The sequence below is a fragment of the Notothenia rossii genome (genome assembly GCF_949606895.1).
Source record: "Notothenia rossii genome assembly, chromosome: 1".
In the NCBI taxonomy this organism is placed as follows: Eukaryota; Metazoa; Chordata; class Actinopteri; order Perciformes; family Nototheniidae; genus Notothenia; species Notothenia rossii.
In genome coordinates, this window is record NC_136912.1 from 47,677,259 (window position 1) to 47,704,589 (window position 27,331).

The following is a 27,331-nucleotide window of genomic DNA, read 5'->3' on the forward strand; positions in this document are numbered from 1 at the left end:
ATGGTGTAGTCGATGCAGAAGCGACACACACAAAGACGCCACATGTAGGCGTAAGGATAAGGACGGTAAGGACAAAAGGGATGGAGCGTGTAAAATCACAGAAGATGATGACGGCGCCGACTTCGCGTTCAAGATGAGGGACGGGGAGCAGCAACCGGCGAGCGGCATCCAGGAGAAGGGCCTGATGGTGGACACGGGAGCCACATCACATATCATCACCGACGTGACCCAGTTCAAAGATTTCGACAGCGCGTTCAGACCAGAAAAGCACAGCGTCGAGTTGGCAGACGGCACCCGATGCAGCGGGGTCGCTCAGAGAAGGGGAAATGCTGAGGTTTCCCTAATCGACAGCGGAGAACGGCGACACAAGGCGACGCTGAGAGACGCTTTATTCATACCGTCGTACCCCCAGAACATCTTCTCGGTAAAGGCGGCGACTACCAGTGGGGCCACGGTTGTCTTTAAAGAAGAGGAAGACGCACTGATAACCAGAGACGGTACCAGATTTGACATTCATGTTTATGGAAAATTGTACTATCTGCATACTGAGGGTGAGTCTAATGACAAATGTAATGCATGTCATGACATTCAGACATGGCATGAGATATTAGGCCACTGTAATTATGACGATGTTCTTAAGTTGCAGAATGTGGTTGAGGGTATGCAGATCAAGGGCAAAGCAGTTAGGCCCGAACATGAGTGTGAGGTGTGTATTCAAGGAAAGTCTGCCCAAACGAGAAATAGAAACCCTGATACCAGAGCAGAGGCTCCCTTACAGATGGTGCACACAGACCTAGCAGGTCCTGTAGCCACACAGTCAGCAGATGGTTAAAAATATACGCTGTCGTTCACTGACGATTACTCGAGCGCAGTGTTCGTATATTTTCTGAAAAAGAAAAGCGACACATTACAAGCTACGGAAAAGTTCCTAGCAGATATATCCCCTTATGGGAAAGTGATGTGCATGCGATCAGATAACGGAACGGAGTATACATGCAATGATTTCCAAACACTGATGAGGGAAAATAAAATCAGACATGAAACGTCAGCTCCGTATTCCCCGCACCAGAACGGGACTGCTGAGAGGGGTTGGCGTACTCTATTTGAGATGGGCAGGTGCATGCTAGTTGAAAGCAAGCTACCAAAACAGCTATGGCACTATGCAATACAAACAGCAGCGGTGGTACATAACAGATGCTTTAATAGGCGTACAGGGCAGACCCCTTACCAGCTGCTGACAGGCAAGAAGGCTAATGTATCTAACATGCAGAAATGTGGGTCTGTATGCTACATGTACAAACAGGATAAGGGTAAACTGGATTCCAGGTGTGACCAGGGGTGTTTTGTGGGATATGACAAAAACAGCCCGGCGTATTTGGTATATAATCCAGATACTAATAAAGTACACAAACACAGGCTAGTGAAGTTTGTGAGCAGGGCAGCTGTAGAGAAACAGACACAGACAGGAGAGACAGACCCAAATGATGGCTATGGCCATATGAGACAGCCTAGGACTAGCGAGACCACGCAAGAGGTCAATAGGAGAGCGGAGAATGCTCAAGAGCCAAGTGTGCGTAGTAGAAGTACACATAGTGGTGGTCCAGGTGCAGTTATGAGGCCAAATGGCCATAACCAAACACAACAGAGTGTGACAGGTGATGAACCTGAGACTAGGAGGTATCCAACTAGAGAAAGGAGGAAACCTAGTCACTTAGATGACTTCGTAGATGAAGACAGTGATAGTGATGGGGTTCATACCACTGTAGACTACTGCTACAGAGCGGTATATGGTGTTCCACAGACTTTTGGGGAGGCTATGAGGTCGGCTAACTCAAAAGAGTGGGTAAAAGCCATGGATGAGGAGGTCCACTCATTAAATGAGAACAAAACATTTAACAATCAGGGCGAAATTGGAATAGAGTCTTGCACGATTGTTTAACTGAAAACGAATACACACAAAATCCAGCCGACCACTGTGTTTATGCCAAAGAGTCAAAAGACAAAAAGGCGATCATAATCATATGGGTCGATGACTTGATCATTGCAGCCAGCAATGAGAAGATTTTGAGAGAGGTGAAAGAGATGCTCGCAGGAAAGTTTCAAATGAAAGATCTAGGCAGACTCAAACATTTTCTGGATATCGATTTCAGCCAATCTGATGGATGTGTAACCATGTCACAGGAAAAGTACACTAACAAGATACTACAGCGTTTTAATATGGAAAACTGTAAAACCAGAGAAACGCCCTGTGAACCAAAACTAGAATATACTGAGGATGCAGTAAAAATGAATGATGTCAGGATGTACAGGGAGGCTGTAGGAAGCCTTATATACCTAACCACTTGTACAAGACCAGACTTAAGCTTTGTGGTAAGCAGGTTATCACAGTATTTTACTGAGCCTACAGAAGAGCAGTGGGTTACTGTGAAACATGTTCTAAGATACCTCAACGGTACTTCTGAGAAAGGGTTAAGTTTCAAAAGAAACAACAGTGAGAAGCTAGGTATACAGGCCTACAGTGATGCTGACTGGGCGTCTGATGTCAGCGACAGGCGCAGTACCACAGGATACTGTGTGAGTCTTAGTAAGAACAGCTGTCTAGTTTCATGGAAAACTAGAAAACAGCCCACAGTAGCGCTCTCCACATGCGAGGCGGAGTACATGGCACTGGCTTCAACCATACAGGAGTGTCTATACCTAGAACAGTTACTAGAAGGTATAGATAACTACAAGTACACACAAACTGTAGTACATGAGGATAATCAGGGAACGATTGCTCTCGCCAAAAACCCTGTAAACAGACAGAGGAGTAAGCACGTGGACATAAAGTACCACTTTATCAGATCCACTGTGAGTGAGGGGAGAGTCATTCTGATGTATTGTCCTACAGATGATATGGTTGCTGATATAATGACGAAACCTGCAACTAAATTGAAACTGAAGAGGTTTGGTGCAATTATTTTTGGAGTTTGAAATGTGTAACAAGACACAGGGGTTCACATTCATTCTGTATTTTTTTCTGATGTTTTTGTTTTGTTTTTCTTGTTTAAGATTATAACAACCTGAGAACAAGTGGGGGTGTTGAGATTTGATGGGATATATGTCCTCACTTGTATGTGCTACTGTACTGTTCCATGTGATGTGCAATGTTGTGCTTGTGCCACAGTGAGGCGCAAGGACAAGGGGTATAGAATGCATGCCTGCCTCCTATAGGCTAATCACAGCTCTTGATTGCCACGTGTGTGTGGAACCAGTTCATTCCAGTGGAGGCTGTCCCCGTGAGAGTGATGCGTGCAGCCCTTATAATAAAATATGCCAGGCTTGGCTAAATGGATTACATCTCCGTGTTTTTCTCCGAATGCAACGTTAAGCTGCAGAACTAAGCGTAACTTAACAGGACGCTACTCAAGATGGTGCAGGCAAATCAACTTCCGGTGATACTGAGACCGAGGAGCGAGGAAATGAAAAATAACCTAAGTGAGACACAGCCCGTGTGTGTGTGTGGCCATTACTATACTTGTGGGGACCTTTTGTGTCCGTGTGCGAGCGAGACACAACGCACCCGTACCGGAGATCGTTGTTGTTAGCTTGTGAGCTATGTGGCCGGCTCTCTAACGGTTTGGTCACGATTAATGTAAACAATTATTTCCGAGCCACACATTTATATGATCATTATAGTTATACAAACATTTAAGAGAATAAATGAAAAACAGCATATGACATTAAAAAAATAATAAAGTTTAAAAGGGGAGTGATTTGTAAAATATCTATAAAGAAATAGTAAATCTGTTTACAGTTCTGTTTCACATGGGTGTTGAGAGATGTATCCATACTGTAGATCTTTTAATGTTGCTCTCAAATTGCACCAGATTGATGCTTTTAACTTCAATATTAAAAAAAAAAATCTTCCCGGGGGAGGGGGGGGCATGCCCCCGGACCCCCCTATGTTAGCTCCACTCCCCACTTATAAAAATAGCACTTTACCCCTTCCTTCATTGTAACTGTCGCGGGTACTCTGTGTATTTGCGTGGGGATTGTTGCGGTAGAAAATGCAGCTGTATAGACCGGTGCATTAATGGGAAACCCTACATCTTTGAGCACCCTCTATGAAACGTCAAGCTACCCCACAGCACCCCCAAAATAAATCTCTGGCGCCGCCACTGAGCCTGCAACCCCGTTTTGAAGAAATGTGCAGTGCAAAACAGGCTCATTGCAGCCACTAATGCTTTGATAAGACAGCATTAGTGGGGGCCAGACAGAAAAAGTTTGAGAACCGCTGGGTTAGGGTAAGGGTAAGGGTTAGGCATGTGTTGGTTATGGTTAGGATAAGTCTCCAGGAAATGAATGTAAGTCAATGTAATGTCCCCTGAAGTGATGTATACATGCTGTTTGTGTGTGTGTGTGTGTGTGTGTGTGTGTGTGTGTGTGTGTGTGTGTGTGTGTGTGTGTGTGTGTGTGTGTGTGTGAGAGAGAGAGAGCAGGGGGCAGAGGGCGAGGTGGAGGTGACAGGAGGAGGAGTGTGGAGCAGATGATACACCGAGAAAGGTTCCTGAACCCAAAGGAGCTACTGCTCTGTTTTATTTGTTCTTGTTGAAATGACATGACATCTCGAAACGTTTGATGTAAAGGACAACATATTTCCAGCTGTACTTGTGTGCAGGTCGGGTTTTCACAGGAATACCTAAACTCAGGTAGGTTGTCCATGGTTACGCCGCTGTATCGTACTCGTCTGGAAATACTGCACCATTCCTATTAAATAAATAACACCAATTTCCTCTATCAGGGCAGCAAAATCAGTTTGTATCGACACTGTCTTCGTGAACTTAAACTAGCTCGGTAAGCTAACTCGGGGATTTGTATGAACAGATCGCTAGTGAAAGCCAATTCAGCCATTAACGTTCCATTGTGAATGCTGTTGTGATACATTTGACCAACGATAAAGAGGGGAAGGCGGGACTTTAGGTCAAACTACCTTGCTTGCTCGAACTTCCAACGTTGATGTTTACAACAGTGATGGATTTGTTTATGCAACACGGCTGACGGTAGGCAGGCTGAGAGGGAGACGAGCAGCGAGCATTACTGCTGTGTTTATTCCCACACACACTTAAACAGTAGACTAACATGTGAAGCTTCATTTGAAGTGTATCAGTCCTGACAATAATGTAAGCTGTATGCATACTAAACGTAATTTATTGGTACAATCTTGAGAACAGTAAAATTGCATTTTCCAGTATTGTCTGATACACCGTGCAATTTTGTTTAATACAAGAGACTTAGGATCATAAACTTGTATCACTGCCACAGGTCATGTGTTACTCATTGGCTACCTCAAAAGTCAGTAGCATAATGTGAACTACATAACAATTAGACCTTTAGTCTGTCATTATTTTTACTTGTTTTTTTGAAAATCCATAAGTAGTTTAGTGCAGCTCTATATTACAAGATGAGTCCCACCCTCTGCACACAGAGTTGTCTCAAAGTGTAGAACAAAGCGGTAACAGCTTTATTCCAGCAGCTATCGCACAAATAAACAAGTCACACAGATGCCTATTTATTAATTAATTAATTACTTAATTTCGAAAGCCCACATGTTTGTTATAGTGGTTTTTAAATGTTTTAGATGTGATGGAGCAGGGTGTGCTTTTATTAGAAATGTGTCCGTTGTCTGTGTTGTTTTAGAATGTGTGTCAGGATGGATCCCTTGTCTTTTTATCTGCCAACCAAATCGACCTACATGTACAAATAAATGTATTTAGTTGAGGCACAATACATAAATGTGATTATAAGAAAAGTATTGTAAATATGACCAGAGAAGTGCATGTGTAACTGCTGCTGTATACTATGTGATTTTGAGCAGTATCTCCCCTGTGACATAAAAGACAGAGAAAAGAGGTGTGAGCAGGCACATGCTGCTTCTAAATACTGTGCACATCGGTCAGCTGTAATAAAGAATCATGTTATTGATCATCATACCGTGTTGCTGTGCTACATACAGATGGGTCAGGCACTGTGGAGGCTGCCTCCCAGACAACAGCAGCAGCTTCAGGAAGAGCTCGCAGACCGACTGGCCGACCAGGAAGCAGGGCAAGAGCAAGGTAATCTGAACCTCTGCTAACATTAATGTGACTTTGGCTGAGAAATGTGTATGTTTTTTTCCCGATTTATAAGCTTCCTGCTTCCAGTCATTTTATAAATGAACATGTAAAGTAATACAAGCACAGCAAGCAGCAACTGAAATCAGTCTACAGTACCTGAACATAACCAACCAAACAGCTTTCTTTTGAGTTTGGGGTAGCATTATGCACCTCTGATGTGAATCAAGTGACGACAATATTCAAACGTTTGACGAGACTTTTTCATTCCAAACTGTCTGTTTGTTCCTTGCATTACTGCAAAAGACATTTGCAGAATACTAAGAATCAGTGATTCAAAGATCCTGGCAATAAGAATAACGACATTGTTTAAAAGTGATGTTTTTAAAATGAGAGAGAAATAAATTAAACCCAAAACTGCAGTTTCCCCCCCATATATACTGCATGTTAAATGATCACTCTATAATCCCAATAACAACCACATACACAAGTGGTTTAATCAGTAGTTTTGTTCCGTCCACTTCACTTGCTCATTTTATTTTCTATTTCCAGCATTTCAATAATTCCCTTGTTTTCGTGTTGTACATTTGAGCTGTGTTTCTGCTCTGATCACGTTGTCTCGTTATTTAGCTCCCATCTTAACCTTTCTCCTTATTCTCAAAGTGAAGCTCCTTGTTGTTACTCTGAGGAAGCCACAATGATCATTTCTAGTCAAAATAAAAGCTTTTTACACTAGAGCAGTAGAGGGAAATACAACTTGAGATTAAACTTGATTTGAAATGTTATTCAGCTGACCTTTTTATGAGCACTGTATTCATACATATACAGAATAATATGTTTGCAAACGTTCAGGTTTATACGATATACAACAAAAAAATACTGTACATGGAAAATTAAATCACCAGTAAAACCATAACTTCTGAAAATGGTTTAAACAAAACTAAGAATAAATATGAGCCAAGGATAATAAAGAAGGTGTAGGTCTTGTGAGTGTATAAGTTTATTATGCCACTCTTTAACCACAGATCATGCTGGCATATTCTCCCACTTCAAGTGTGACAGTGAATCATCTGTTGTTTTAGGGAGAGATGGAGATCCCCAGAGAAGAGCTCCTCAGCAGTGTTATGGCCCGGACATCTACCATCTGCTGAGAACACGCATTGGAGGTATGAACACACACACACACACACACACACACACACACACACTTCTCCGCCTCATTCTGTTTTCATTTACTCGTTCGTTATCTGACCAGCTTCAATCTTGTAGGCTAGGCTACTCACTTCGTTTCTTGTAGCCCTCGAAAGAGTTTTGGAGGTTGATGCCTCGGTGAACGTGAGTTGTTTGGCTTTCTTGTCCGCAGCAGCAGAAAGCATTTTCGAATGTTTGAATGAATCAAAGTGGGTCGTCACCGTCGATTTTCTCTTATGCTCCAACACACAGTTGCACGGGGTGCAGAATAGTTTCCCCCCACATTTTGCCCGGTCTTTAGAAGAAATGTTCGTCGGTAAATGAGATGGATTAGATTTTTTCATCTTGGTGTTTTCTCTATCGTGTGAGCTCCACACGTTCACTTTATACAGTGTTGTTTACATTCTGTGATGCGCGAGCTGATGACGTCACGTCAAGGCGAGTTAACTTTTTTTTTCTTCTCAACTTTGTGTGGAAAAATGCGGGGATTATGCGGCCTTTTGATAAATATGCGGCCTTTTAAAAATCTGCGCCATTTTGCTGATTATGCGGTAAATTCTGCGATCGCAGAATCGCGTTTTTCTGGAGGGTCTACATATACTGTAGATAGATTCTATCTATATGATGCTGATCTTACAGATGTAGCACTTCATTTCAGACTCCAGCTTACAGCTTCCTGCCTACGACCTGCCTAAGATCGGTATAGAGGAATGTTAAGCCCTCCCACTATTTTCCAAGAGGGCGTTGCCAGATTTTCAATTTCAGGTTTTAACCAGGAGATGGAGCTTCATTCACAAATACAGAAAGACAAGTTTCATGGACTTTCAGTTGTGTTTTGAAGAGCATTTGAACACATCAATATTTTAGATCAACTAAAGTATATCCGTTTCGCCGCTCCACCTGCTCTCCTTCTGATCCTCCCGGCTTCACCTGCCTAGCTCCTCCAACGCTGCCTCCACCCCATTCCCGGACTTCTCAAAATGTGTCCTGCCTTTTGCTGGCCTGGACCCCTCTTCCGTAGACTACCTTGAGATAGCTGCCTGCACCTCTGCAGTCATCAAGCTGCAGGATACCCGCTAGCTGCTAATGCTAGCGGCTGCCCGGCTCATCTGTCCACTCAACGCTCCGTCTCTCCTGCCTGGCATGGCATTGAGGTACTCCGCTGCGAGACTTCTACAACTCAACAACCATTCCACACCGTTATGCATCTCTGTCATCAAAAACGACAAACTTCTAAAACGAACCAGATACATCCATAGAGGCTCCGGTCGCAAGTTTGTTTACTTTCACACAGGTCACTCCATCCCCGTACTCTGGTCAGCTGAGCGCACACCCACCTTTCGACTACGTCATCACAACAATACAGACGAGCGCGCCCCCTGTCTGCAAGCCCTGGCAATGACACCTGAGTCAATCCTCACCACACAAAGCAATATGAAGCTCACTCTGTTTAATACCCGGTCCCTCAACAATAAAAGTCACATTCTCAACGAATTCATTCTGGACAATAAACTGGACTTTCTCTGTCTGACAGAAACCTGGCAACAACCTCTGGATTATCTCTCACTCAACCTCACTACACCCAATGGATACTCATACATAAATAAGCCACGCTCGGAGGGCCGAGGTGGTGGAATTGCCGTAATACACCGGCAGGGCATTAAAACCAGCCTCATCCCCATCTCATCTGCTCCTTCATTTGAACACCTGGCTTTTAAACTCTCTGGTCACACACAGTCAGTCCTGGCAGTTGTCTACCGCCCTCCCAAACCAAACCCATCATTCCTCTCTGATTTCTCTGAATTTCTGACCCAGCTCTGTTCTTTCTCCACCTCAGTCCTCCTACTTGGTGATTTCAACATCCACATGGACTCCACTGACTCTACAATAACTACAGACTTCACGGACATGCTTAACTGCTTCAACCTCATTCAGCATGTCAACTTTCCGACCCATAACCGTGGCCACATTCTGGACCTTGTATGCTCGACTGGACTAAACCTTCACCATCTTTCTGGCTCAGACCTCTTCCTCTCCGACCACTTAGCCATCACCATAACCATCAACATTCCCACCCCACCACCAAAGCAAAAACGCAAAATCAACTTCTGTAAATTAAGCTGTGTCTCAGCTACCTCGTTCTCATCCTCCCTCTCTGAAAAAATATCCACCAGTCCCTTTGTGGACCTCCATAGCCCCTCTGATCTCACTGACTACTACAACAACATTCTGTCCTCCTGCCTTGACCAACTTGCACCCTTAAAAACCAAAACAGTTTCCTTCACTCACTCTGCTCCCTGGTTCACCCCTGAACTCCGTCTGATGAAAACCCGTGCCCGGCAACTTGAAAGACTCCGCAATAAAACAGGTCTCACAATTCATTCTCAAACCTACAAAGACCACCTACAGCAATATAAAGATGCCCTCTCCCATGCCCGCACCACCTACTACTCTCAGTTAATCCACTCTGGCTCCGGAAACCCCAAAACACTCTTCTCCACAATAAACAAACTCCTCAGCCCCCTGGACACCACCACTCAGTCATTCACAGTAGACAAATGCAGCTCTTTTCTCACATTTTTTCAAAGCAAAGTAGACAACATTTACAGCAGCTTAACCACTACCACACCAGCTCTCCCTAAAGCCACCTGCCCCCCCTTATCCTGCCAACCCCTGTCCCAGTTCTCCCCTGTCTCCCCTATTGACCTCTCTGATCTCCTCACAGGAATGAAAACTGCCACCTGCACCCTGGACCCCATCCCCTCCAGCTTTGTTAAGGCCTGCCTTCCTACTCTCTCTTCACTAATCACTACAGCAATCAACTCCTCCCTGTCTTCTGGCACCGTCCCACCGTCCCTCAAAATAGCTGCTATCACCCCTATTCTGAAAAAACCCGGACTAAACCCTGACAACCCTAATAACTTCAGACCAATCTCGAACCTACCCTTTCTTTCAAAAGTTCTGGAACGCGCTGTAGCGTCACAACTTAAGCATCATCTCTCTGCTAATAACCTCTATGAAACTTTTCAATCCGGATTCCGCTCAAACCACAGTACCAAAACCGCACTCCTCAAAATTACAAATGACCTTCTCCTCTCCTCCGATTCTGGTAACCTCAACATCCTCATCCTACTTGACCTCAGCGCTGCCTTCGACACCATCAATCACTCCATCCTCCTCACCCGTCTTGAAACCACCTTCAACATCACCGGCACTGCCCTCTCTTGGTTCACTTCATACCTCTCTGACGGAAACCAGTTCATCTACATCAATAACTGCAAATCCCCCACCGCTCCTCTCCCCAAAGGTGTCCCTCAAGGCTCAGTTCTCGGCCCCCTCCTCTTCATCCTCTACCTGCTTCCCATTGGTCACATAATCCGCCGTCATGGACTTCAATTCCACTGCTTTGCCGACGACATCCAGCTTCTCATCTACACCAAGTCCATCTCCACTGCTACCCACTCCATCCTGACAAACTGCATCACTGAAATAAAATCCTGGCTCCAACTTAACTTCCTGAAACTCAACTGCGATAAATCTGAAATAATAATCATTGGACAAAAAAAGCTCACCACACCTATCCATAACTTCTCCCTCAACATAGACGGCTTCCCAGTTCAAACCTCCCCTCACATCCGGAACCTAGGCATCATATTTGACCAAACCCTCTCCTACAACAGATACATCAAACAGATCACAAAGACAGCCTTCTTCCACCTCAAAAACATCGCCCGTCTACGTCCATCCCTCTCTCCCACTGCTGCCGAAACCCTCATCCACGCCTTCATCACCTCCCGTCTGGACTATTGCAACAGCCTCCTCTATGGTTCACCTTAAAAAATCCTCAACAAACTTCAATATGTCCAGAACTCCGCCGCCCGTCTACTCACCCACACCCGAATCCGTGAACACATTACACCCGTCCTCATCAAGCTCCACTGGCTCCCCATCCCCCAGAGAATTCAGTACAAGATCCTCCTGATGACGTACAAAGCCCTCCATAACCTGGCCCCATCCTACCTGACTGACCTCCTCCACAGACACACTCCCACTCGCTCCCTCCACTCTGCCACTGCCAACCTCCTGTCCCTCCCCACCCGGACCAACCTCAAGTCTTGGGGCGACAGAGCCTTCTCCGTTGCTGCACCCACCCTCTGGAACTCACTACCCCAATCCATCAGAGATTCTTCCTCCCTCACAGCATTCAAAACATCACTCAAAACCCACCTGTTCAACACTGCATTCAACCACTGACCACCCCCCTCCCCCCCTATTTTCTGTTTTGTTTATCTGTTTTTGTTTTTTTTTGTTGTCTTTTCTTAATTCTCTGTCAAAGCGTCTTTGAGTTTCATGAAAAGCGCTATAAAATTCCCATGTATTATTATTATTATTATTATTATTATTATCTAATCTTGTAATTCAATAATATATAGTCTTTATATATTAAATAATCATAATTATAATGTAAATGTTTACATTACACTTCTTTATTTGTTATGCTCATACTTTTACCTTTACAATCGTTTGCTTTAATATGCAGTATATTTTTTGTATATTTTTGTGTTTGCTTCCTCCTGCTCCCTTTCGGACACATACTGTATGATTTATTATTATTATTAATATGAAGATATTATTAAGATAAGATAAGTTGTTACTTTATTGATTGAACATTTTAGTTTAGAATGTGCTGTCCCACGGTAATTCAGAAGGCTCACAGGTCACATTCCGACCATTATTTAAAACAATAGGTGCTTTCACACCGTCTACAGTTTGATTTGTATAGAGGGAGCTCTGTGGCCAGTGTTCGAATTACCCATTTGCTTTCGGGTGAGCCCTATTATTCAGCGCACATCATTCTACTAAATATATCACACGCACGCTCTGTTGACTGGCGCAGCAGCAGTTGAGTAAAGTTGGAACGATATTGGCAGATTCAGATTTCACGGATCAATAACTCATGAACAAAACGTTATTCAGACACAAATGACGTCTCCTAAGTACCGTGGTAAAGTTGACAACAAACTACATTTTTATCAAAAAAAGCCAATACGTGCTGTCCTCCAAACTGGAAACATTACATTGGTGTCTATCCGCAGCCGGAGAAGAAATTAGTGCTCAGGGACCGTCTGCAAAGTGCAACTCCGAAAAAAGAGAATACAATAGTATACAATCACTATTATACAGCTTACTACTGCCAAACTCACTACACACATCAATAGTCTCCTGTTGGTCAGACTACAGCAGAGAGTTTGGAAGAATGTGCTTTTGAATAATTTTGGTGAATATTTCTAATGTAACATCTTCAATAAATATGGCATCATCTTCAATAACGTTACTATTATACAGTATATTTATACCAAACTCACTACACACATCAATAGTCTCCTGTTGGTCAGACTACAGCAGAGAGTTTGGAAGAATATTGTTTTGAATAATTTTGGTGAATATTTATAATGTAAAATCATTGCATCATCTTCAATAACCGTCTATACCTCCTGGATCATGGGTGTAATCCTAGACGGCACACAAGAGCAGATGGCCAGGCAAGAGCTAAAAAAGGTGAGTGAAACTGATTATTCAAAGTATTTGCATCCCTTTAGGCTTGAGGAAGGAGACTGAACTGTGTCTGCTGGCAACTTCCAGCGTTATTATAATCAAGCAGTTTTTGGAGACATTTATGTTGTTTTTAACCAATACATTTAGAATATAAGCTTCCCTTTTTTCCTTGTTCCTGTTGAGAAAAATAAAAAATGAATACTGTGTAAATGAAATTATTTTTTTGCACCTGTATATTATAGAAAATAACACTTATGTTTACATATTCCCAAGGTTTTTCAGGTCACATTTGATCAATATGATGGAGCCATTGGATTTGTCAATATAAGAAATCAAAACCAAACCATATTCTTCCAAACTCTCTGCTGTAGTCTGACCACCAGAAGATTATTGATGTGTGTAGAGAGTTAGGTAGAAATATACTGTATAATAGTAACGTTATTGAAGATGATGCCATGTTTATTGAAGACTTTACATTATAAATCTTCCCCAAAATTATTCAAAAGTACATTCTTTCAAACTCTCTGCTGTAGTCTGACCAATAGGAGACTATTGATTTGTGTAGTGAGTTTGGTAGAAATATACTGTATAATAGTGAAGTGATTGAAGATGATGCCATATTTATTGAAGATGTTACACTATAAATATTCCCCAACATTACTCAAAAGCACATTCTTCCAAACTCTCTGCTGTAGTATGAGCATCAGGAGACTATTGATGTGTGTAGTGAGTTTGGTAGTAATACTGTATAATAGTGAAGTGATTGAATATTATTGTATTCTCTTTTTTCGGTGTTGCACTTTGCAGACGGTCACTGAGCACTCGTTTCTTCTCCGGCTGCGGAAAGAGACCAATTTAATGTGTCCAGCTCGGAGGACGGCGCATATTGCCTTTTTTTTGTCAACATGTGATTGTAGTTCTCAACCTTACCACGGTACTTAGGAGACGTCATTTGTGTCTGAATAATGTTTTGTTCATCAGTTATTGATCCGTGAAATCAGAGTCTGCCAATATCGTTCTAACTTTACTCAACTCGCAGCAGCGCGGATTCGATCAATTGCTATAAAATCACTCTGCTACTACTACAGACGGTGTCACTACGCCGGCGGCTGTGGCCGTTGTTGAAGCGTCTTCAGGCTCCGCATCGGCAGGCCTCTCCCTCGGTGTGGAGCTGTCAAGCTCGACCCTAACGCCGCTTACAGCCGGCCAACTAAAAGTTGTTTTCCGTTCACGTTGTAATTTTTAGACTCCTTCGCTTCTTTGCTTGTGAATCCAAAAGCTGTAACGCTTGGCTGTTTTCGTTTTGCCATATTTTTTATTACAAAGCCAGAGTTAAACAAATATCAATATGAACATTTCAAATACGGCGCCGGCATCACCGCCGTAACCATAGCAACGTAAGTAAGAATGCAGCGACGCCACGTACAGATGGCAACACCCAGACCTATTCACAAATATAAAACAAATAATCAGAAACTGTAATGAACAATAACTATTATTTATTTCAAGAACTGTTATTTACAGAAACTCAACATTTCTAATCTGTGTGACACAAATATGCACGATTGTTTTGGGCTCCCCCTATTTATCTCAAAGTCAGCCTTCGGGGGAGCTCCCTTCCTCTTCGGGGGAGCCAAGCTCCCCCTGGCTCCCCCCCATTTCGAACAGTGTCTGTGGCTGAATAGCCAGCGATTAGGTGTGGCGCATTTATCATAGGTGATCAGAGCTAACTGCCTGCCGTCAGATTTCATTTAAAAAAACAGATCTGATTTTAAGACTATTTCTGCGCTCATAAAGAATGATAAGAATAATGCGTATTGAACTGGTTTCATTAACTAGTGAGTTTATTTAACACTAGAACCGCCAATCGGGTCAATTTGTGTGATGTGTGTGCAATGTAACTTTTTTTCAATAAAATATTAAAGTCTCCCAATCCGTGACTTTTCCTGAAAGTGTGTTATGTAGCACGCTATGTTTTTAAAAATTGCATTCTAATAGCGGGATTTGACGGGTTTAGGTAGGCCTATACAAAAACCTCTGGCGGTTCTAGTGTTAAGGTAATTAGGTACAGTAGAAGCCCTTTTTTTATCAGTAACGATTTTAGCAGTTGAACATAAAAGTCAACTAACTGAGGGTCACTTGCAATGACAGTGTTGTGTCTAACTGTAAGCTTGTCACTCAGAGTAACCTACAGTTAATTTAGCTGCTGGAGAAGAAAAATCAGGGGGGGAGGGGGGGAGAGAGCTGTGGTTGATGGGCCACACAGCTGAGAGCTGCCGTTTCATTCAGACTGTTATTTTTCTTAGCGGATGCATGTCAATTTAAATCAATACATACAACTATTTTTTAAATCAATACATACAACTATTTTTTAAATCAATAAAAACATTTTCTAAATCCATAAAAGCATTTAAATTAATATTGGGAGTCATGTCGTTACTTTGTTGAGAATGTGGCCATGTAATAAGCGGGATAATTTGCAGCGACTTGTTCCTTATGGGGAAAATAACACCCGTCATGCAGATGAGGATCCCTCCGCTACACTTTGGGATCCTGATCGACCGACGAAGCTCCATTAAAATATACATATTTTTGGTGAATTACTGAGTTTAGGCACGTTAATACCGTTTTAATGAAGTTGAATACAGTATATTCATATGTGTCAGTGATTTCATGTCAATTCGGCGAACATAAACATAAATGATCGTGGTGAAAATGATGATTAAATTAAAAAATCGAGAGCCGGGCTGCATTTCCTCCCGTTCGTTTTTTTCGACTAAACAACATTATTTTGTTAAATAACAACATGGTGATGTTCTGTAAATGATTACATGTCTCTTATTTAGCACAGAGTATGATATCCGTGACATATGGATCTTAACAAAGTTCCGCTGTACATCCAGCGTACTGTATCTGACTTTAACCCCACTGCACCCCCTGGTGGATCAATGATCCATTGCAGCTGGCCTCATTATAATTACATTTATCTATCACGGGGGCGGTCTCAAGTCAAGCTGGAGGTTTTCCCTTGAGCGAGGGCAGATCACGGCCCTCGCGTTTCAAACTGTCTGAAATGAATCGCTACATCTGTAGCTATCTCTTAGTGGAGGAAAACAATTGTGACATCACTCTGGGATTTGTAGTCTTTCTAGTTGCATATTTTTCATGGTCTTATATTTCAACAGTTTTACGACAAACGGTGACTTTTTTGACATGGAAAGGATTTTTTAAGATTGACAAACATCATTATGTGTAATTCATGGCACAATTCAAACGGGAACGAAAGATATGTTTTCTCTCTTCATTGACTTCAATGCATATTTTTTCCGAAATAAGGTCCCATGGACCGGAAGTAGATGGGCGTGACTTCGCCACTCTATATGCTCTGAACGTTCCACTTCCTGCCTGCCCGACATTTCCTTACGGCTGCGTCGCGTCCTATTCCGAGACGCTTCTGAGCCGTAACGCGGCGCATCTGGTGGAATAGCACCCATTGACTAGAGTGATCTTTGCAGACGCCGCGGCGCAGCCGTAGCGGGCCCTACACACGGCGGCGTGCGTAGTCGCTTGCCGGCGGGGGGGGCTGAAACTCAACCAACAACCAATCACATGAATCTCCCGCCCCAGACACACAAGCACGCGGTTTGATTGGCTAGAGCTTGTACTGGCATATGATTCGATTGGCTGACGCCTCCATCGAGGCGTAGAAAGTAGAACATTGCTCTACTTTTGCAGCGAGCACCGCGAGGGAAGCTACGCTTTGCTCCCACAATGCAGTTCGGCGAATCGTGACGTCACCCCATTCAAAGTGAATTGGCAGAAGCGTTGAAGCGGCAACGCACACCGCCGTGTGTAGGGGCCGCAACGCGGCCGTAACGCGCCGCAGACGGACCCGGTGGAATCTAGGGGTCAGGCTGAGAAATCCGCGGAGCTGCAGCTGAGAAAAGATTGAGTGTGTGTGTGAGGAAGACCGCGGATTGGTCCAAATGTAACGGCTCCGCGCACGTAACGGCTCTTCGATTATGTGTAATTTAAACACATAATCATAGTATTATTTACGAGAGCAAAAAGTAAATGATTGTTTTCATCAGTGTACTAGAAGCTTTTTTATCAACAACAAAGTCAAGCAGGCAAACTTAAAGGGGAATATATATTCGTAAAAATGTTTCCACTGGTCTTCAGATCATTTTAAGGTTTGGCAAATCAACTTGACTCATCCACCAGCAAAGTATGACTGTGACTGTAATGTGGGACATATGGAGAGCTGCTTCAAAGTCGGAAGGAAGTCTTTAAAACTATATGTTTGTAGTTGTACAAATGTTGTGTCACAATGAGATTACATTATAAACTAAACGTCTGTTTTCTTATGTCTGCTTATCTCCTTATTTTTCTTGCTGACTGCAGGTAAGGAACGGCATGGTTTTATAGACTTGGAGATGTTGCCCCCTGAATTAGGCATCACCATACTTTCATACCTGAATGCTACTGATCTGTGCCTGGCTGGCTGCGTGTGGCAGGACCTCGGAAATGACGAATACTTGTGGCAGGGGTAAGGAGGCTCTTTGTGTGGATGAAGTTGTGAGGGGGTGATTTTAATGAGGTTCATAAAAAATGCTTCTATGTGACCAGAAATCCTTCTGAGCAGTACACAGCTTTTTCAGTCTGCGATGATGACTCTCTCTGTGTGTGTGTGTGTGTGTGTGTGTGTGTGTGTGTGTGTGTGTGTGTGTGTGTGTGTGTGTGTGTGTGTGTGTGTGTGTGTGTGTGTGTGTGTGTGTGTGTGTGTGTGTGTGTGTGTGTGTGTGTGTGTGTGTGTGTGTGTGTGTGTGTGTGTGTGTGTGTGTGTGTGTGTGTGTGTGTGTGTGTGTGTGTGTGTGTGTGTGTGGGTGGTTCGGTTCCATTAGGCTGTGTAAGTCCACATGGGGACACTGCTCCATCTACAACAAAAGACTTCCTGCTGGATTTTCATACAGGAGACTTTACCTCCAGCTGGATGAAGGCTGCCTGACATTCAATGCTAACGCTCAGGAGGTATCACTTGCTCATTTGAACATCCCAGTACCTCACAGCTTCCTCAATGTGTGTGTTGAGTTTGTGCCTTTGTTGGTGTCGGAAACAATAGGTGGTGCAGGACTGAGTCCTAAAACCTCTAAATGAGTCAGCATTTCTACACTGTTGGGTCGCTTTACTCAAAGTCAATGGTTTTGTTGAATGGGTGTTTGGTTAGGTGCCTAAAATAAGGTCTGTGGATAACACAAGCTTAATGTTTGTTTATTGTTTTGTTCAATGACATAGAGACCAAGTGCTATCGAGGTGTCCCTGAGCAAGGCACCGTTCCCTACACTGCTCCCCGGGCGCCGTACATAATGGCAGTCCACTGCTCCTAACACTAGGATGGGTCAAATGCAGAGAAACCGTTTTGTTACATAGTATCTGTACTACGTAATGACAATAAGTTCAATCTTCAATCTTCAATAATATACGTCAGTAAATACCCCACACATGAATTTAAAAAGCATCTATCTGTATTAAAAATGATAGGAACTAACAAGGTGCTAAATAACATTACTAAACCTAATCAGGTCAAATATGAGCTTTGCTTAGCGGTGGTGTGACGTAGTTAGTGCTGTTCATATGGGTTATAACTAGCATCAATATTTGCTTTCCACAAAGCTTGTTCTGTTTAATTATCAAAAAACCTAAGGAAAAAAATAGTTTTGTGGAGGGAAGCAACACTATAGTCTAGGTACCAGCTCATCAAGTCCTATTATGAACCAGGAAATGTTGAGTGCCCCAAAGTTTAATGTTAGAAATGTATAGCACAGTGGTTCCCAACCTAGGGGGCGCGCCCCCCTTGGGGGGTGCCAAAGGTCGCAGGAGGAGTGCCAGGCCTCAGATGATTTGAGGCCAAATATCATATTTTTTCATATAATTGTAACGCAATACATGATTGTCACTAAAAGCCTTGTCTCTACATTACAATAAAATATAAAAAAATATTGATTAACTAATTTGAATAAAAATTCTAGTTAGTAGCTATTAAAGGCATAAAAAGACAGACATTTATAAATCTTTCTTTAATAGAAATGTTTCTTCTGCCCGTAAAGTGTCCAAACCAGGCTTTTCTGGATAAGCGCATTTTTAAAACATAGTCATTGTCCATGCCGGTTTCAGTTGGATTATTTGTCAGTTGCTCCGATCAGTTCGGTCTCCTCCATTTTGTAGATTATTTACGACTTTTGAATCCACATAAACACAAAATCCGGCTTACTTTGAGCATGTGTTTTAAACAGTTTAATCCCTTTGTGAATTGTTTCCGTCCTATAATTTCTTCATACAGTGGGAATCCAAATTAATTCATCCTGAGTCCAATAACCATCAAAGTCACTCCAATTGCGCTCCATAATTACACTTTCATCCTCCTTTAACAAAATACTCCACATTCATCTAGTTTGAATAGAACTACCCCCTTGTGTGTGTGTGTGTGGGGGGCAACTTCCAACAGGAGTCATTTGGGGGGGCTCTTGGGAAAAAAGGTTGGGAACCCCTGCCCTAACACATACTGTACTGTAGGAACTGCCGGATGCTAACTTGCATATGTTGGGCAATTTCCAAATGTGCATAAGTTGCGTTAATTAGCATTCATTAGCATGCAGACAATAGCTGAAAAATGGCATCGCCGATATGCATAATCTTTGACTGGTTTTGGGGGTAATTGAGTATGCTGAATCCATTTCCGATATTTATAGGATCAAAAATAGCAGTTTTAACCAGAAAAAGGCCACATTTATACCACATGTTGGGTCCATTTTAGGGTTTCAGGGGACTTAAAACTGCAATTTGTTAACCTATAAATGTCAGAAATTGATTCGGCATCCTCAATAGCCCCCAAAATTACGCCATTGCCCAAATTGGCCAAGCCAATTGTCTGCATATGCTAAGGAATGCAACTTATGCTAATTCGTCTCTGGGCCCAGAAGTGGACCCAGCGTCCTCAATAACCCCCAAAACCAATCCAAACCTGTCTAAATCGGCCAAGCCATTAGCCATTTTCATCAACTGTTGGCCAGATGGCTATAATGGAAATTGATGCAAATTCATGTAATTTCTGCTAATTGTGCAATTTTTCCAACATGTGCAACTTAGCATCCAGCAGTTTCTATGTGCTGGGGACCCTACTATACATTTCTAACATTAAACTTTGGGGTACTCAACATGTCCTGCTTCTCAAAAGGACTCGATGAGCTGCCAACTGGACTACAATGCTAACTTGAGGATTATCCCTGCAACAAAATACGATGTTAGGACAAGAGCCAATCTGTACTATCCACATCAAGGAGTGTTGAAGTGACTCTGTTAGACTTCACTCATTAGATCCACTCTCTTTCTGTGTGTGTGTGTGTGTGTGTGTGTGTGTGTGTGTGTGTGTGTGTGTGTGTGTGTGTGTGTGTGTGTGTGTGTGTGTGTGTGTGTGTGTGTGTGTGTGTGTGTGTGTGTGTGTGTGTGTGTGTGTGTGTGTGTGTGTGTGTGTGTGTGTGTGTGTGTGTGTGTGTGTGTCTGTAGGGTATTAGTTATTTCATGTTCAAAGGTATCCTGGTGGATCATCCCAAAGAGCTGGCTAAATTCATCTTCTACACCAGACGGCTAAACTGGAAGATGCTGAGGGTTTATCTGGATGAGAGGTAACAAGAACAGAGGGAACACCCAGAAACATTTTACCATGTGAAACTGTGGAAAGGTGTTTGGGTCTACTGTCTACTGTATAGTCATATTGTGAACCAGGGAATGATGAGACATTCAAAGTTTAATGTTAGAAGTGTAAATTAAGAATAGAAACTGCTGGATGCTAACTTGCATATGTTGGGCAATTTGCACAATTACCACAAATTACGTTAATTAGCATACATTTCCATTATAGCGGACAATTGTTGATGAAAATGGCTTGGCCGATTTGGACAGTTTTGGATTGGTTTTGGGGGTTATTGAGGTTGTTGGGTCCATTTATTGGTAAACATTTGGCCACTTTCTGGTTAAAACTGTCATTTTTAATCCTGTTAACTATCATTAATGGATTCAGCATCCCCACTAACGGCCAACAACACTCCAAAATTCTTCAAATCGGCCAAGACATTTTCATTAACTATTGTCCACTTAGGCTATAATGCCATTAATTTCCCAACATATGCTAGTTAGCATCCAGCATTTCTCTCTGCTGGGGACCCCTAAACATTTCTATCATAAAACTTTGGGGTACTCAACATTTCCGGTTCACTATGCTGGCAACTAGACATGAAACAATGATATTGCTGCATGTAAAAATGAATAAATATTGCTTCTATCATGCCTTTCAGTCTGTGTGTCTGTGTGTGCAGGCGGGATGTTCTGGACGAGTTGGTGACGCTCCATAACTTCAGTAACCAGTTTCTCCCCAACGCTCTGAGGGACTTTTTCAGACACATCCACGCCCCCGAGGAGAGGGGCGAGTATCTGGAGACCCTCATCACCAAGTTCAGCCACAGATTCTGTACCTGCAACGCCGGCCTGGTCCGAGATCTGGGCCTTAGTCCTGGTTAGTACACGCATAGCATGGCACACACACTGGTGTAGAAGATGAATTTAGCCAGCTCTTTGGGATGATCCACCAGGATACCTTTGAACATGAAATAACTAATACCCTACAGACAGACACACACACACACACACACACACACACACACACACACACACACACACACACACACACACACACACACACACACACACACACACACACACACACACACACACACACACACACACACACACACACACACACACACACACACACACACACACACACACACACACTACAGAAGATTAATTTGAATGGCAATACAAAATCTTTAATGGACACAGTTCATTTCATGCCCGTTCAATTATTTGTGGATTAATTTCAACATGTAACAACGATTTTTGCTGAAGGGGACACTTAACATTTTAAAGTTAAAACAATTATTTGGTTATGGTTATATCTTATACTGGAGTGAATGAACATGTCATTTTTTAGATTAAAGATTTTCTATCCTGCAATTTCTTGTTACAGGCTCTCATATACACAGACGGGATACATCAGTGGAAACTCAAATTATGCATTTGTTGCTGTGAACACTAATTTCCTCACAGTTGTGTACATTGTATTCTTCACCTGAAGGTGGCGCTAGAGGAATGCAAATGGATGGTCCCAAATGAAGTGAATGAAACCATAAATATATTCAGTAAATTCTGAGGTAGAGAGAATATATTTTATTAATACCAATGATCTGGTCAACATTTAGATTTGACGGTGTATGGATTTTATTTGTTTTATTTTGAAGCTACCACACTTCTGACCAATCGGCTCATCCACAATATGAAAGTGAACCGTGAAGGTTTTTTTAAGTAATCACTGGCTTCAGTAGGTCAATGTACTGTGCATATACCAATCGAGGGCTTTGTTAATGTCAGTCTCTGTTGCTGGTAACTCCTCGGACATACTCATGTGATTAGCAGGATTAGTGTAATGGTTTGAGCCCAAGGCTAGAGATGGATGGCTGCCGCTCATTTCACCCTTTGGAAAGGATTGGCCACAGCAGAGGCTAACAGTTTATTTGTGACATTAGCCATAAATACGTGTCTTATTAATCGTTTTCACATAGAATTAGAGATAATAACTTGTTTACGATCTGATATTAGGGTTCCATGCTTAAAATCCATAACAGGGTTCTGCATTCTGCAATCAAGCTATATGGAACACTAATGCAGGGTTTGTGTACAGCTAACCTCACCCCTCCCACCAGATCTGACCATTACCTTCTTCACAATGTGTACATATACCAAGAAAAACAAGTACAAATGTAAAAAAAAAAAAAAAAAAAAAGGGGACATAGTATTGAAATAATTAACAAGATAACATAAAACCTGTTTAAGTAAACACTATAGTTGCAGGGAGGAAACAGTTAACAGCTCGTTTGTCTCCATACAATTAAAAGTGGGGTAAAAAAGAGCCTATATATCAATAGTTACAAAACCATGATTATAAGATATAGAACAAACATATCTATTATCTATTCTCTTGTAAAAATTGTTATCAATCCAAATGTGAACTTGAAAGTAAGGCTACCCTTTGGAATCTGTCTCCAGATATGTAAGAAGCCCACCCCATGTATTTGGATGGTCTCCTGGTTTCCCCTTCAGGTTATCTGAAAAGGTTTTCTAAGCCGTTTTTCAACAATGTATCTTGTTTCCCGCTGTGCCAGCTTAATACAAAATAGTGCTTTGGTCCCTGAGTGGGGCTTCGAACGATAACAATAGATGAAAAATCACTTGGCCAATTCAGCCAAAGTGGATTTTGAGTCAATTTCAGATTTTTTTTAGGATCCCAGGTGGCAGTTTTAACCAGAAAGTGGACATGTTTGTACTCTCGTTGGGCTATTCATTATTGTTTACATGGACTATAATGCCAAGTTAGCATCCAGCAGTGTCTATGTGCTGGGCTGGGGGACCCGTACTATAGATTTCCAACATAACACTCAACATTTCCTGGTTCTCAAAAGGACTCTAGGAGCTGGGACTAGACTGTTAGTGCCCCACACACCTGATGTTCTCCCCCCCCCCCCCCCCCCCCCCCCGCAGATGCTGTGTACGTGCTGTGCTACAGTCTCATCCTGCTGTCCATCGACCTGACCAGCCCCCACGTCAAAAACAAGATGTCTAAGAGGGAGTTCATCAGGAACACTCGCCGAGCAGCACATAATGTCTCCGATGACTTTGTGGGCCATCTCTATGACAACATATACCTGATCGGACACGTGGCTGCGTAGCTGCCGTCCCAACTCTCATACTGCACTGAAGATAGGACACATGTCTGGGGAGAACGGAACACTGTGGAAATGGACTCAACAATATTCACCACAACCACTGAGTCTTGGTAGAATGGTTAAGAAAAAACAATAAAATCCACCACTGCACTGTGAGAGACTCTGCTACCAGATATGTTATTAGATTTGTATCAGAGGTGTGAAACATCTGAAGTGTCTTTAAAACCAAGTCACTGCAAAGAAGGAAGTTTTAAAGAGGAACCATGAAGACGAGCTCTGACACTGCACTGACGGATGGTGACTGCTGATGGGTGGAGGAAGGAGCTTCCCCCTCCGCCTGCCACACATGCCGGGACAGTCCTGCTGCTTTCCTATTGGACAGCTGCTTTGCGTTCACTAGTAGGACAAACTCTGGCTATTTTTTCTAGGAAGTGGCACTGACGACCACTCACTAATATCACTAACAGCATTTACCAGCGGGACTCATGACGGAGGTGCCTTGGAGCTCTATGGCTGCACCTTCATACATCATGCAGCCTTAAAATGCAGAAAGCTAGCTGGAACAGCTTTCTGTTGCTCATACTACATCTTTCTCTTTTCAGTTTTATGACAAAATGAAAAACACAACAACACTTTCATGCAATAATATGTTAATAATGTTATCCTTAATCTTACACAAGTAATAATGTGATATGTGTTCCAAGATAAAGGCGTCAAACTGCACGGACCAAGGTAAAAAAAGACGTTTCAGTCGGCTGAGTGTCACCAATCAACGCCTACACCTGCCATATAGGGCTGGTCCACTCTCAGGAATATTCCAATATAGGATATTAAAATCTAAAATACAAATGATGATGATGCTAAGGTGATGGAAGGAATATGAATCAAGCATGAAGTTTGTTATAGTTGTATGTTTAATACTTGTTAATTTAGGTCATTTTATATTATAATTAAGTCAAATACATGTTTTTTTTCTCCTGGGGAGAATGCCACACTAACATACCTGTCCAATTTTAAGTTTGTTTAAACTTGCAAAGTAAAAAAACAGACAACTAATTTTAAAAACATGTAAATCCTAAGGACTGCGTGGATTGTAATGGATTGTTTCATGTTGCATCTCATGCTCACACATGAAAGGAAGAGTACATAGACACTGAGTATTTTCAGTGTGGCAGGAACCAGCTGTATGAAATTGAATGTATTAATATACATGAAACGAGGGAAATATTTAATCTCTGTGCTTTGAAGGTGACGGATCTGAAGCAGCTGCTTGTTAGCTGCTTAAAACAAAAGTGTTTGTGAAGCGAGGGTCTGTGATGGACCTGGATCTAATTCTGCCATCGGTACCAAGGTCATGGCGAGAATGTAGAGATGACAAAGTAAAGTGAAGTAGAACAGCAGATGTTTATCAAGTCATCCTGCAGTTCAGACGCTTGACTGGTGACACGAGGACAGAGCAGTAAGTTGTATAAGGTTCATGAAGTTCTTGTGTTTTTACAACATACGCATATTAACCCCTCATTACCACAGCTTTAGCGTCAGTTACTGAAGTCCTGGCCTTCAATTTATATCAGGAAGATATTGGTGCCAAGATTTAATGGCATAATCCATCAATTTCAATTAGACATGTAGTTATAATTACTGTCAAGCACTGCAGCTGTAATCCTGTCAAAAGCACTGTCATTCTTCCAGAAATGACTGATCTCAAATTATGAATTTATCATCAACAGTGCACAGTCATGGGCAAATCAGATTTTTTTTAACATATAATAAGCAGTGTGTTAAAGTAAAAAAGGTAAAATATTTGTGTAGTTAAAAATGATGGATTACTTTGTGTCAGTTAAGGAATATGTGTGATTAGTTTTTAATGGATTGGTTTTTGCAATAGTGAAAGTCCATGACATCTGGATGGCAGCACTACAATACAGAAGAGACGTGGAAATCTGTTGAAATGGAAGTGTACAATAAACTCGAATGTGGACATAATGATGGCTTCTAACATTTAAATATGAAACATATTCTCAGCTGCACTGATTCCCATCAGACCTGAAAGTAGCATGAAGTCGCTGAGCCCCAGCAGCTAGCATGTAGCCGCAGCTAACAGGCAGCAGGAACAGCAAGACAGACATTTTTTATTTAAACCTCTATTTTTTTAATGAAGTGTTTATATCCTAACCTAGATAACTAGTTGCAATTTGTAACAAATATGAATTTGTATATTTTTTTCAAAGTAAATTCTCTGTAAGGATTCTCTGCATTAGATTGTAAATCTGACCATGGTTATACTCGGGGGAAAAAGTATATTATTGGAGATATATATTATTGCTGATGGTGCACACTGACTTATAACCATAATGTTATTGTTTTCTTTAAATGATCTAGGAAATCCACGTTCTGTTGTGTTGTTTTTCTTTGTGGTTACTAGAAGACTGTATGACTGAAACAATGTACTGAGGAAGTTTTGGGTGCATTCACACCTAATAGTCCGCTCTCTGGTGCGCACCAGACCACAGTTTGTTACATTGTTTCATTTTTCAGAAGGTTCGGTTTGCGTTCACACCAGGTTCACACGGGCAAAACTCAAACGGACTATAAACTTTAAACACAAGACATGTGCTCGGAAATGCTGTTCAACCATTGGTCAGACATAAGGGGGTAAAAACGCAAATCCCGGCAATTTCTAGCGGAGCCTCCGCCATGGAGCATCGGCACTTTCGGCAGGTTATTCTCATGCTGCTGTTAATCTGGAGATCAACAGACACTAGCGGCCCGCGCATATGATTATATAATCAGACAACGTCCGTTAAAAAACAGCGGAGAAGAAGTAACGGGCATAAACCCTCTTTTTTACGCAGGGGTCCAGACATAGACATCAGACGGCAACACATATTCAGTTGCCAGTTACTTTGGCATTTGGGCAGGGATATCTAGATACTTTCCAAGGTTTGACATAATGAATTGTGCTACTTTTAAAGCAAGCAACGATGTTTTCAAATCTGTAATCAAAAAGCTCCTCAAAAACGCTATCGAAGTGGTTCCTGCCGTTGCTACGTTAGTTAAACAGTAACAACGGAATATTTTTCTTTTATGTAGCTGACGGAGAATTTTTACTTTACACGACATTGTTCAACACTCAATTCTTCTTTACTCTTTAACTAAACAACCGCGGATGTCTTGAAAGACTCTTTCGCTAAAGATTTTTGAAGATATCCGCGTTCTTGTGACACGTAAATACTGCGCTTCCTATGTTTTGGTGCGGACTGCGTTCACACCAGCAATGAACCGCACCAGAGTTCGCAAGCAAGCGCTCCGAGACCACCTATTTTAGCGGACCATAGTCCGGTTGTTTAGTTCACTTAAGAGGTCTCGGACTGTGTTCACACCGACCCGAATGAACCGCACCAAGCGGCTAAACGCACCAGGGTTCGATTCAACCGGACTATACAAGGCAGGTGTGAACGCACATGTCTGCCTCATTAAAACAGGGCTTCATTTGACTGATGTTCCAGACACCTGCTCTTTCTGTATACGGCTAAGCTATGAGAAGGAGAAATAGAGTCAGTGATGTTGCACCTCTAAGAGAGCTTTGGAAATGCTGATTTCAGAGCAGCTGTTCAACAGGACATGGTGGATGTGTATTGGTTCATAGATGTTGTG

The 27,331-nt window shown here is 42.3% G+C and overlaps 1 protein-coding gene across 3 annotated transcripts; it reads left to right on the forward strand.

The window, feature by feature from the left end:
- The first annotated feature begins 4,465 nt into the window (after window positions 1-4,465).
- fbxo8 (F-box protein 8) lies at window positions 4,466-26,064 on the forward strand. 3 transcript variants are annotated; one of them, XM_079653931.1, is made up of 8 exons: window positions 4,466-4,691; window positions 5,996-6,095; window positions 7,175-7,258; window positions 17,244-17,388; window positions 17,744-17,870; window positions 20,403-20,521; window positions 21,212-21,408; window positions 23,490-26,064. In XM_079653931.1, exons 2-8 carry the CDS (start codon window positions 5,996-5,998, stop codon window positions 23,675-23,677), a joined length of 960 nt encoding a protein of 319 aa, XP_079510057.1. In that variant the 5' UTR covers window positions 4,466-4,691; the 3' UTR covers window positions 23,678-26,064. The 3 variants fall into 3 exon arrangements, with proteins under 3 accessions (XP_079510057.1, XP_079510059.1, XP_079510058.1); XM_079653933.1 differs by lacking the exon at window positions 4,466-4,691 and adding an exon at window positions 4,830-5,042; XM_079653932.1 differs by lacking the exon at window positions 4,466-4,691 and adding an exon at window positions 5,032-5,162.
- The last annotated feature ends 1,267 nt before the right edge of the window (window positions 26,065-27,331 follow it).